The 13,318-nt window shown below is 44.9% G+C and overlaps 1 protein-coding gene across 3 annotated transcripts in view; it reads left to right on the top strand.

Annotated features, from left to right (window-relative positions):
- Window positions 1-6,620, top strand: part of LOC138767764 (uncharacterized) — a 74,475-nt gene extending 67,855 nt beyond the window's left edge. For all 3 annotated transcript variants that reach the window (XM_069945525.1, XM_069945526.1, XM_069945524.1), the window contains one exon: window positions 6,042-6,620. In XM_069945525.1, coding sequence (XP_069801626.1) covers window positions 6,042-6,143 — 102 coding nt within the window. In that variant the 3' untranslated portion in view covers window positions 6,144-6,620. The remainder of the gene's footprint in view (window positions 1-6,041) is intronic.
- The last annotated feature ends 6,698 nt before the right edge of the window (window positions 6,621-13,318 follow it).

Genomic DNA, 13,318 nt, shown 5'->3' with positions numbered 1-13,318 from the left:
AAACTGTTGCCCCTGGTTAGATTTTTCATCACCAGCCACCAATGCAACTCCTCCTTGGCCTTCATGGACAACGTCATTGTTGATGAAAGAGAAGATGTTCTCCTGTCCCATGCACACAGGATCTCTTTCTGCAGACATCTCATTCTTGCTTTGGCCCAGGGGACTGCTTCTATGACTGACGTCAACAAGCCCAAAGCACTCATAGCTTGCTGAATCGATACTCGAGGAGTCTTGATCAGAAGTGATACTTGAGCACGAATCTTCGTTATTTTGTCTGGGGGAAGAAAAAGGCTCATCCGTGCTGTATTGATCTGAAAGCCCAAAAATTTCTTCTTCGTTGACGGGGAAAGGTCTGATTTTTTGAGATTGACCAAGAACCCGGCCGACTCTAGTAGCTGAAGTGTTAGAGATAGATGATGCAGGAGAAGATGAGATGTTGTGGCTATGAGCAGCCAATCTTCCAAGTATGGGACTAATTGGACCCCCTGTAATCTTAGGTGAGCTACAAGGACCACCACCACTTTGGTGAATACTCTTGGGGATGAGGTTAGACCAAACGGCAGTGCTCTGAATTGGTAATGCTTCACCTTGGCTCCCACTTGGACTGCCACTCTGAGATATCTCCTGGATGCTGGATGAATTGGAATGTGGAGATAAGCATCCATAAGGTCTATGGAGACCATCACATCGTCTTGTTGTATCAGACTGATCGCTGAGCGAATCGATTCCATCTTGAATCTTTCTTTCCGAACGAACTGGTTCACGTATCGTAAATCTATAATTAGCCTGGATTTTCCCTCTGGCTTGGGAACTGGGAAGACTCTGGAATATACACCGCGTCCTCTCTCCTCCTCCGGTACCTCCTCTAAAGCATGCTTTATCAGGAATTCTTTTAGTAACGATGGTACAAGGCTGCAGCTTGGCTTGTTGACTAAGAACCGGGGTCTTGGCTTGTGGGCAAAACTTATTCTGTACCCTGTTCTTATGATGTTTAGGACCCATTCGTCGGTGGTGATGTTTTCCCAAGCTTGCCAAAAGCTTAAAAGCCTTGCGCCTACCGGAGGAGGGGGGTTGGCGTCAGAATTCACTTTTAGATTGCCCTTCGCCTTGTCTCCCTTTGTACTTATTTTGGCCTCCTTTCTTGTCTGACCTGTACTGAAAACTCTTGCGCTTGAAGGTGTTGCGGCCTTTGCCTCGAAAAAACTTAAACGGCCTTTTCTTCCCAGACATGGGAAACGCAATTCCTTTACCCTCTTTTGTAGGTTCTAGGATCTTCTCCAGCTGATCCCCAATGAGTTGCCCAGGTTCAAATGGAAGCCCAACAAAATTATTCTTAGAGGCTGCATCTCCAGGCCACGGCTTGAGCCAGATAGCTCTTCTGACCGAATTTACCAGCGCTAGCGTTTTAGCTGAGATTTTTAAGACGTCAACAGGGAAGTCACACAAGAAGTCAGCCACGGTTTTCAGACTGGAGACTTGTTCCAAAAGCTCCTCTCTTGGTACTCTGTCTTCTATTTGTCTGCCTAATTGGCTCAGCCATACACGTAAGGCCCTGGAAACTGGAACTGTGGCCAATGCGGCTTTACTTAGGTCTGCGGCATTATAGTGAGCCTTTTTTAGCAGCACGTCCGACTTCCTGTCCATTGCATCCTTAAGGATAGACGAATCTTCAGAAGGAAACAACGTGTTTTTTGATAACTTGGCCACCGCAGTGTCCACTTTGCCTGGGGCTTCCCACATTTCCGATTCCACCGGATCTAGGCGATAGACAGCTTTAAATCGGGAGCCTAAAACTACACGCTTATCAGGCTTCTTCCATTCCTTCTCCATGATAGTCTTAAGCACTTGGTGCCCTGACAACACACAAGATTTCTTACGTGGAAAATAGTAAAGATTATCCTTATCTTGTGACGAAGATTTATCTTTCTTTACTTCTACAATTTCCTTGACCGCCTTAATGAGCTTATCCGCATGCTCTTTTTTAAAGAGATAATAGTCCTCTGTAGGCGGGTCCTCTGGCTCTGAGGACTCAGAACTATCTGGAGAAGAAGAAGATGAGGAAGAAGCGTCAGAGGAGGATGTTTCTTTCCTCTTGCTAGTTTTTTTCTTCTTTTTAGAAAAAGATTTTACTGGTACATTTTCCTTAAACCAGCTGAAGAAGGATCTGGCATCCTTCAGAAACACGGATGTTTCACCTTGGGTGGCACAACTCGCACACAATCCAGACGCTTCCAATGGCGCATCTTGCTGACAAGCAGAACAGCTTTTATTCCTTTTGCGCTTATGAGAACGCCGCTCACGAGATGAACACACTTGGCAGATGGAATGCTCATATTCGTCTGGTAAAGGCTGCTCACACACTTTACACATTCTGTGCTTTGCCTTGCTCCTCCTCTTTCCCCTAGCATGACTAGACATCTGCAAAAGGGAATCACAACACATAGTTAGTGGCTGGTTCCCACCCCCACCTATGTGTACCAGCTGCTCCACAAACCTTAGCAAGAAGAGAGTCCGGCTGCCCTGCACAAAGGGTACCGCACGGCCGACTCTCTCTGCTTAAATAACCCGGCCAAGTCTCGCGCATGCGCAGACACCGGGAGCCTTCTGACGCCATCCGGGAAGTCACCTGACGCGCTGGACCAATCACAGTTAGCGCCTCGGCTCAGTCCGGTCACCTGACCCAAACCGGAAGTGACGCGGGAAGGGCAGACTCACCGTGGAACGCAGTCCCGGCCTCTGGAACGCACGCGCCGAACGCTGCCCAGGGCCGACAGGAGAGCATCTCAACCGGATCCCGCACACAGTTCTGGGAAGGTATGTCTCTCCTGGCAACTAGGTCAGGAGCTACTGACCGATGCCAACAGGTACCCCAATATACCCCAGCACCTAAGGCAGGGTACCTGCAGCAGCATATAGCTGCAGTGCTGAGGCATAACAGCCTCTCTGAAATAAAACAAACACAATATAGTGTTAAAATATGGTGGGCTACTTTAAGGCATATACTTGCCTACCTCCCAGGACTAGGAGGATATGAAAAAACACGTGTCAGTGAGTAAGTGGGAGTGATTTAAGGGGAACCTTACTGCCGTATTGGTGCTGTTAAATCAATTTTTTTAAGGTGGGCGTTCCTAGGAGGATGGAAGGAGGAGCTGAATAACCCTGTTGTGCTGCCTTTGAGACGAAGAAGAAAGAGTCATTATACAGGGGTCAGCCTATTTCAATAATATTGGTCTGTATATAGAGTCATTATGCAGTGGTCAATCTATGGCGGTAATATTGGTCTGTATATAGTGTGTATATAGAGTTATTATGTGGTGGTCAGTCTATGGCGGTAATATTGGTCTGTATATAGCGTATATATAGAGTCATTACTGCCATAGATTGACTGCCACATAATGACTCTATATATACACTATATACAGACCAATAGTACAGCCTAAAGGGTGACAGCCACATAATATTGGTCTGTATACAGTGTATATAGAGTCATTTATTATACAGTGGTCAGTCTATAGCGGTAATATTGGTCTGTATATAGTGTATATAGAGTCATTATGCGGTGGTCACTCTATGTCAGTAATATTGGTCTGTATATAGTGTATATAGAGTCATTATGGGGCGGTCACTTTTATGGTGGTAATATTGGCCTATATATAGTGTGTTTTCTTCAATAACGGTATGGAGGTAATATTTGGTCCTGATTATAGTGATTTTTTTTAATTTATTTTTTTTAAAGCAATTCATATAAATAGTTCTTGTGTTTACACCACTAGTGGCAGTCCTGACATGTAGGGGCAGTCCTGACATGTAGGGGCAGTCCTGGCATTTAGCGGCAGTCCTGGCATGTAGGGGCAGTCCTGGCATTTAGCGGCAGTCCTGGCATGTAGCGGCAGTCCTGACATGTAGTGGCAGTCCCAGAATGTAGCGGCAGTCCTGGCATTTAGCGGCAGTCCTGGCATGTAGGGGCAGTCCTGGCATTTAGCGGCAGTCCTGGCATGTAGCGGCAGTCCTGGCATTTAGCGGCAGTCCTGGCATGTAGCGGCAGTCCTGACATGTAGTGGCAGTCCCAGAATGTAGCGGCAGTCCTGGCATTTAGCGGCAGTCCTGGCATGTAGGGGCAGTCCTGGCATGTAGGGGCAGTCCTGGCATTTAGCGGCAGTCCTGGCATGTAGCGGCAGTCCCAGAATGTAGCGGCAGTCCTGACATGTAGGGGCAGTCCTGGCATGTAGGGGCAGTCCTGGCATTTAGCGGCAGTCCTGGCATGTAGCGGCAGTCCTGACATGTAGTGGCAGTCCCAGAATGTAGCGGCGGTCCTGACATGTAGGGGCAGTCCCGACATGTAGGGGCAGTCCCGACATGTAGGGGCAGTCCCGACATGTAGGGGCGGTCCCGACATGTAGGAGCAGTCCCAAAATGTAGCGGCAGTCACGGCATGTAGCGGCAGTCCTGACATGTAGCGGCAGTCCCGGCATGTAACCTTCTGAACTGAGTAAGGGCCCTAATACATGGAGCGAAAATTGTCCGAATCAGGACGCTATCGCTCTGTGAGGACACTGGGGAACATGATCAGGTAGTATAAATCACAGACATGGCCTGAGGACACCGGGGAACGTGATCAGGTAGTATATATCTTTATTGTTTACTATATACAGCAAGGATTGCACACACATCACTAATGATATACTGTATATATACACATAGGGGGAGATTTATCAAACATGGTGTAAAGTGAAACTGGCACAGTTTCCCCTAGCAACCAATCAGATTCCACCTTTCATCACTCAGATTCCAAGTAGGTGGAATCTGATTGGTTGCTAGGGGCAACTGAGCCAGTTCTTCTTTACACCAGTTTGATAAATCTCCTCCATAGCTTTTGCTGTAGGAGGCTCTCTAAGCGAGCTCCATTCTACCAGATTGGTGCTCACTTCTGCAGAATATCAGGCCGTGTAATACGGCCTTAAAAGTGGCCGTACGCTTCCAATAACTGCTGGCTGAACAATCCTTCAGCTGACAATTATCTGTCCCATCCGGTCCCGTCCTCCCCATACACAGAAATTTGGCACATCTGAGTTTTCCTGTGTTTTCTATGAGAGGGGAAAGCCATAGCCATACAGATCTGATGGCGGCTTATGTCTCTTAGAACAAAAAGGTTGGGCATTGATTTTCCATCAAGCTCGACCCTCTATGTCCACTGATATCATCTGTCAGAGGACTGTCCAGAGAGCCCCATACACCTTACACTGATGGCCGAACCCACCAGGAGCAACAGGTACCACCAACAAAAGAGTAAAATGTATGGGGACCTTAAATTGTTGCTAAAATATTTCAGCATTTGGGGCCCCACCTTTAACTTTGCCCAGGGCCACATCTAGTCTAAAACCGGCCCTGCAGTATGCAGCATCTTTACAGATGGCTGCTTACAGTGTGGCACCCAAGGGGTTAAGGGAGGATGCATTGCATCCCCCTTAACCCTTTGGGTGCCATACAAAGCAATCTGGCCCCCAGGGAGTGAAGTAAGGGTCCCCACCTAACCCCTTGGTGGCCAGACTGATCTCAGACTGCACCCATACCAGCAAGGAAGGGGTTAATTGACCCCCCAGCAGATTTGAAATGGAGAGACTCCTTTTTGAAATCTGATGGTCAACATGGTGGCTGATCAGAGGTCACATGACCCATATACAGTAATGAAATATACAGATTCAGCAGAGCTGGGATGAAACAGATGACACAGCAGGAGAAGTAATGGCGTGCTTAAAGAGCTTTTTCATGGAATATTATCTCACAATGGGAATTTATATTGCTCATCATTATACATCTTAGTATTTTGCTGTAAATATGTTTAAAGCGTAACTCCGTCCTAATGTCATCAGTTCTTTCCTGGCCTCACCTGTGCTATTAGGCGACCTGTATTAGATCTGTGCAGTTTTTAATTGAGAGTGGAAAGCAGTCACAGACCCGCCCCCGATACATCACTGTATTGTAATGAGAGACAATAGTAAATCCTGACTCTTTATATGTGTATTTTTGCTGTCTCCCTCCAGCCGGTGTATGATAACGCCCACGAGGATTACTTCCTTCGTTTTAACACTCTGTATGATTCGATGCAAACCGATCGGCGGCCCCGAAGACCGGACAATCCGTAGCGACTGATAACAGGATCCTGCCTGTGCTGTGAACCCTTCACAAGAAGAATATTTATCTGCCACTATATGATTTATTGACTTGTAGAATATTCATCTTGTTTGGTCAATACAAATACCGAAAATTCCTGGTGGCCCTTGGAAGATACAGGGTAAAGTAGACAGCGGGCCACTATGACTCTGAGAGACCTTGGGCACTTGAGTCAGGTGCTGGATGTCAAGGGGGTTGTCCAAATCAGATGACCTTAGTGATCATGGTGATCCCTACTGATAGCCTAAGGACCTAGCTATAGGGTCCTTGGGGGTTATTGGGCCATGGGTGAGCAGTGAGGAGCCATTCTGCATTGGCTACAATTATCAGTCTGGACATGCTCACCACCAATTCTGTATATAAAGATTCACACTTCTGTGTTTGTATAATATATTCTGTATAATGTGTTCTGTAGCTATAATATATAAATATATAAATGTTACAAATAATTCCATTGATACTGTGGTTGGTTGTTTCTTCCATGCTATGAGCATCTGCAGGACACATACAGAATCATAGGCTTAACATATAAACCTGTAGATCAACATTTGCATAGTTAAGCCCCACCCCTGCTGTGCTCAGGAACGCCCCCAAAGAGCCACGAAGTGCTTTTTTTATGAATATTACACAAGCCGCCTTCCTTTAGCGATCTGATTTGTATGAACTGTAAGAGCAGGACTGGTGGCCGGTATGTTATTTATATAGAGAATATTACGAATAAAAGTCTCAACTAGAGGATGTGATGAACCAATTCTAAACAATAAGTTAGAGGCCTGATTTACTTACAGAGCCAAGAGAGGCCAAAGCTTTGGCTGTCCAGGCATGATGGGAGTTGTAGTTTTGCAACAGTTGGAGGGCCAAGGTTCCCTACCCCTGTCTTAAATTTTCACATAGACAGATTATCACACAGACTTGTCGAGCCCCCCCCCCCCACACACACACAGACACACACACACACCACACATACACACTCACTCAAACACAAATACATACATACACACACACACTACACACACTCCAGACAGCCATTGTTGCATAAGTTTCTTGTGGCTACCATGAATAGATAATATAACATAAACACCACCATCACCTCCCCTGCTTCCTGCTGTTCCTCACTGTCCAGGGAACCTATACACATGCGTGGGTGATGGTGTTTGTGCAGTTAGTAAATGACTGTATATGTGCACTAGTATATGAAATGAGTGTGTGCACATTTATATAGAGAGCTATGTAGTGTCTGTGTGCATGTGTGTACAGGTATGTTGCGAGTGGAGATATATATGTATACATATATGTATGTGTTTCTTCATGTACATAACTGTGCTTCTGTGTGAGTGTGTGCATATGTGGCACTCTTATGAAGTTATTTGGGCACTCTATTATGAAGTTATTTGGGCACTCTGTTATGAAGTTATTTGGGCACTCTGTTATGCAGTTATTTAGACACTCTGTTATGAAGTTGTTTGGGCACTCTGCTATGAAGTTATTTGGGCACTCTATTATGAAGTTATTTGGGCACTCTATTATGAAGTTATTTGGGCACTCTGTTATGAAGTTATTTAGACACTCTGTTATGAAGTTGTTTGGGCACTCTGCTATGAAGTTATTTGGGCACTCTATTATGAAGTTATTTGGGCACTCTATTATGAAGTTATTTGGGCACTCTGTTATGAAGTTATTTAGACACTCTTTTATGAAGTTGTTTGGGCACTCTGCTATGAAGTTATTTGGGCACTCTATTATGAAGTTATTTGGGCACTCTGTTATGAAGTTATTTGGGCACTCTGCTATGAAGTTATTTGAGCACAATATTATAAAGTTATTTGGGCATTCTATTATGAAGTTATTTGGGCACTCTATTAAGAAGTTATTTGGGCACTCTATTAAGAAGTTATTTGGGCACTCTATTAAGAAGTTATTTGGGCACTCTGCTATGAAGTTATTTGAGCACAATATTATAAAGTTATTTGGGCACTCTGCTATGAAGTTATTTGAGCACAATATTATAAAGTTATTTGGGCATTCTATTAAGAAGTTATTTGGGCACTCTGCTATGAAGTTATTTGAGCACAATATTATAAAGTTATTTGGGCACTCTGCTATGAAGTTATTTGAGCACAATATTATAAAGTTATTTGGGCATTCTATTATGAAGTTATTTGGGCACTCTATTAAGAAGTTATTTGGGCACTCTGTTATGAAGTTATTTGGGCAGTCTTTTGCATTAATTGGGCAATCTATTGTGGTGTAACTTTAAGTGACACTGTCACCCCCTTTTGTGCATTCTGACATCTCTACACAGGTGTAAAGGGTAAATTTAGCGGTTTTCATACCTTATTTTATGTCATACGTCATGGTGCTTGTTCAAGTAAAAAGTGATCTTTTATCAACTGCAGATTATGTTAAGTTGGTCGGGCCTCGCGGCATTAGCGCCACTTAGCCCCGCCCACAATGCCACCAGCCATTGGAACAGGCTGGCCTAAAGGTCTAGGCCCCACCCCCTCTAGGTCGGCCCACAAATGGCCGCCAAGGGGGCGAGGCCAACGGTGGCGTTGTGGGTGGGGCTAAGTGGCGCTAATGTCGCGAGGCCCCACCCACTTAACATAATCTGCAGTTGATAAAAGATGATTTTTTTACTTAGATATAAAATAAGGTATGAAAACCGCTAAATTTACCCTTTATACCTGTGTAGAGATGTCAGAATGCACAAAAGGGGGGAACAGTGTCACTTTAAAGTCACCAGGTTTCACTGCGATTTCAAGGAAACAGAGAAGGGGAGTGTGCAGCAGTGCCCTCCACCTCCCAGACAGCTACCCACTACCCTCTGTATTGTATTTGAGAATTTAATTGCAATATTATTTTGAACACTCACTTGTGGTATTACCTGGGCACTTTATGGCAATATTGTGTGGTCACTCTGTTGTGATATTATTCAACCATTCTACTGCAGTATTATTTGGAAGCTCTATTGTGTTATTTCAGCATTCTATTGCGATATTATCCAGGTACTGTCTTGTGACATCATTTGGGCACTCTACTTATAATATTATTTGGCCACTCTATTGCAGCATTATTTGAGCACTCTACGAACCATTATCTGGGCACTATATTGTAATATTATTTGGGCACTCTATTGTGACCTTGTTTGGGCACTCTATTTTAATATTATTTGAGGGTTTTATAGTTTATCATGTGGGTACTCTACTGTAATATTATTCTGGCATGCTTTTGTGACATAATTCTACACCCCATCTTAATATTATTTGGGCACTCTATAGTTTTATTATGTGGACACTCTATTTCAGTACTATCTTAATATTATTTGGGCACTGGCTATAGCTTTATAATATGAGTACTCTACTGCAGTATTATTTGGGCACTCCATAGCTTTATTATGTAAGTACTGTAATGCATTGTTATTTGGGCACTCTATCTTAATATTATTTAGGCAAATGTCTATAGCTTTATAATTTGGGTACTCTACTGCAACATAATGTGGGCAATCTACTGCAGTATTATTTGGGCACTCTATAGCTTTATTATGTGGACACTCTACTGCAGTATTATTTGGGCGCTCTATTGTAAACTTATCTGGGCACTCTAATGTGGTGTTATCCGAGCACTCTATTGCCCCATTATTTGAGAACTCTATTGTATTATGTGAGCACTCCATTGCTATACTATTTGAGCACACTATTGTAATATTACCGCACTAGGTGACAACAATATATAGCAGAGGTTGACCTATTGTAGTAGTTATACTATGGAACATGGCTTTCGTATATTTGCAGTGGGCCCCTGGATTTTCTAGCTGTGTCCCTTATTGATGTTACACCAGGACTGGTTTACATAGGGCATCTCCTGCTGATCTAGCTGCAATAAGCCTGAATTTCTTCAATCGTGTTTTCACCTTTTGCACTGACAGACACTGATAATGATGCAGCTACCAGGCGGTGAAGATCGCCAGCAAGGAATTGGTTAAAAGATTGCTGAGGGTTTCTTATATTTTTTGTGATGGCGACTTCCTAAAAAAAAAAATTTCACCACCGGAAGCCACCTCCTTGTGACTACAGCCGAGACTACAGAGCACTACCAATAATCTGCATTACACCGAGGTAACATACATGTGTCTATATGTGTCACAGCGACAGACTGCGGCTAATCTACAGTAAACGAAACAGGGAAACCACTAAAAGCAGCGAACTTCATTACCAATAACCCATAGGTAATAACACTAGAGTCAGAAAATGTAATGTATTATAAAGATGTAAAAACAGCTCAAATACAAAGGAAAACTCATGGATAAAATACAGATAGAGGTGTATTAAGAAAATATCTCTATTGATTATGGAACACAGAATACTTTAGCAATTTGTCATTTTTTGGGGCAGACGTGGTGCCCATCAGTGTTCCCTGAATTAAAATATTCTTATAATCTTTAACCCCTTCACATCAGCCATACTCACACATTGATGTACCAGGAGCCGGGGATAATGACAGGCAGCAGCAATCATGTATAGCAATCGTGGAATTTTAGGGGGGCTGGTGATAGGAGCGGTACCTGTCACTAACTGATTGGAACCCCATCAGTCACGGCCCTGATCAGGTTCCCTGACAGACAGAGATATAATACTTACATCCATCCTGTCGGATCAGCAATCTTCTCATAGAGTCTCCCTCAGTCAGGCTCTGTGAGTAGAGCACTGTTAATACTGATCAATGCTATGTTATGGCATAGCATTGATCAATATATGCAGTGTAATAGGGGACTTATAAAGTGTTTAAATATTACAAAAGCCCCTCCCCAATAAAAGTTTATCTTTACAAATAAAAATATGTAAAAAATAAAAAAATAAAAAAATTAACATATTTGATATTGTAGTGTGCAGAATTAAAATATAACAATAGTGTTCCTACAAGGTGAACGGCATAAAACAAAAGGGGGGGGGACCCATACTCTGCCATTAACACCTCTAAATACAGTATTTATATTGATCACCGTGTCCCTCACACAGTTGGTATCCCATGGTGGCATCAATAAGATCACAGTGGTTCCCGGAACAAGGAGTGATGCAAAGAGGGTGCGGTTTGTGTGATCTCAAACATACAGTGCTTACACAGACTTTGGTTGTGGAGTTGTAAGTGTTTTTGTGCATTGCATTTAGACTATGTGAATTTAAAGATCATAATTCCTATGTTTCCGATGAGAAGAGAAGACGTGCGTCATGAAGGGGGAAGGAGAAATCCTTGAATTGCCAGCGCTGGGCCGACCTCCAGTGCACAACGACCCTCTTTAGCCTATCGGATTACAGGCAAATATAATGGGAACCAGGCAGCAGATTCAAAAAAGCTCCACACCATCCGCAGCGGCACTGACAGAGTGCTATGTAACTGTTATTACCGGCCATGAGGGGATACAGTCGCTTTAATATAACAGGAGCATACACGTGATGTTCCCTCCTTCCTCCAAAAATAAAAAGAATAAAAATTCTCAATACTCCAAGTAAAAAAATAAAGAAATGAAAGACATTAGACCCTCAACCTACTCCGCGAAAAATGGGCCCAGCAGGAGGAGACTGGGGCTGGTGGAGATGGGACTGATCATAGTCACTGGCTAGCCCCATTATCGACAACAATGGTGGACCCTTCTTATTACACTGCAGTTTGCTGGTAACCTTGTCCCCATGCACACCAAGCATGGAAATCCCCGAAACACTGGACATGATAATGGTGCCCTGAACCGTCTAGACCTCATGGACAATGACCTCCACCCCATAGGATACAGTCATCTGTACCTTCTGGACCTCATGGACAATGACCTCCACCCCTTAGGATACAGTGATCTGTACTCTCTGGACCTCATGGACAAACACCTCCACCCCATAGGATACAGTGATCTGTACTCTCTGGACCTCATGGACAATGACCTCCACCCCATAGGATACAGTGATCTGTACTCTCTGGACCTCATGGACAAACACCTCCACCCCATAGGATACAGTGATCTGTACTCTCTGGACCTCATGGACAATGACCTCCACCCCACAGGATACAGTGATCTGTACTCTCTGGACCTCATGGACAATGACCTCCACCCCATAGGATACAGTGATCTGTACTCTCTGGACCTCATGGACAAACACCTCCACCCCATAGGATACAGTGATCTGTACCTTCTGGACCTCATGGACAATGACCTCCACCCCATATGATACAGTAATCTGGACCTCATGGACAATGACCTCCACCCCTTAGGATACAGTGATCTGTACTCTCTGGACCTCATGGACAATGACCTCCACCCCACAGGATACAGTGATCTGTACTCTCTGGACCTCATGGACAAACACCTCCACCCCATAGGATACAGTGATCTGTACTCTCTGGACCTCATGGATAATGACCTCCACCCCATAGGATACAGTGATCTGTACCTTCTGGACCTCATGGACCATGACCTCCACCCAGTGGCGTAGCTACAGGGGTCGCAACGGTCGCAGTTGCGACCCGGCCCGCCAGCCAGAGGGGCCCGGCTGGGCCCCCCATGCCACCTTGCTGTGTCCCCGAAGCTGCTTGCAGTGGCGTAGCTACCACGGTCGCGGCCGGGCCGCTACCAAGGGGGGGCCCGCGAGGCCCCCCCTTGCCACTGCACTGCTCCCCTCCCACTCCCTCTTGTGACCGCAAGCAATGTTTTGCCTGCGAATCGATCACAAGAGGCGGCTGGGACGGGGCCGGCTGACGTGCGGGGCTGGGAGCATCAGGTAGGCAAAAAGACAGGTCCCGCGAAGCTCCGCCCCCTCCGCGGGAAGCCCCGCCCCCGCCGCGAGAAGCCCGCCAGCGCGCGTGACTAGAAGATTAGAGGAACCATTCAGGTGAGTAAAGATTTTTTTGTTTTAAAGGACATGATGGGGGTGTAGTGGTATGGTGGTGGAACAAGAGGATGATGGGGGGTGTAGTGGTATGATGGTGATGGAACAAGAGGATGATGGGGGGTGTAGTGGTATGATGATGATGGAACAAGAGGATGATGGGGGTGTAGTGGTATGATGGTGATGGAACAAGAGGATGATGGGGGTGTAGTGGTATGATGGTGGAACAAGAGGATGATGGGGGATGTAGTGGTATGATGATGAAGGAACAAGAGGAT

Source organism: Dendropsophus ebraccatus, chromosome 11 (genome assembly GCF_027789765.1).
Source record: "Dendropsophus ebraccatus isolate aDenEbr1 chromosome 11, aDenEbr1.pat, whole genome shotgun sequence".
Lineage (NCBI taxonomy): Eukaryota > Metazoa > Chordata > Amphibia > Anura > Hylidae > Dendropsophus > Dendropsophus ebraccatus.
This window is presented reverse-complemented; position numbering and strand designations above follow the sequence as displayed.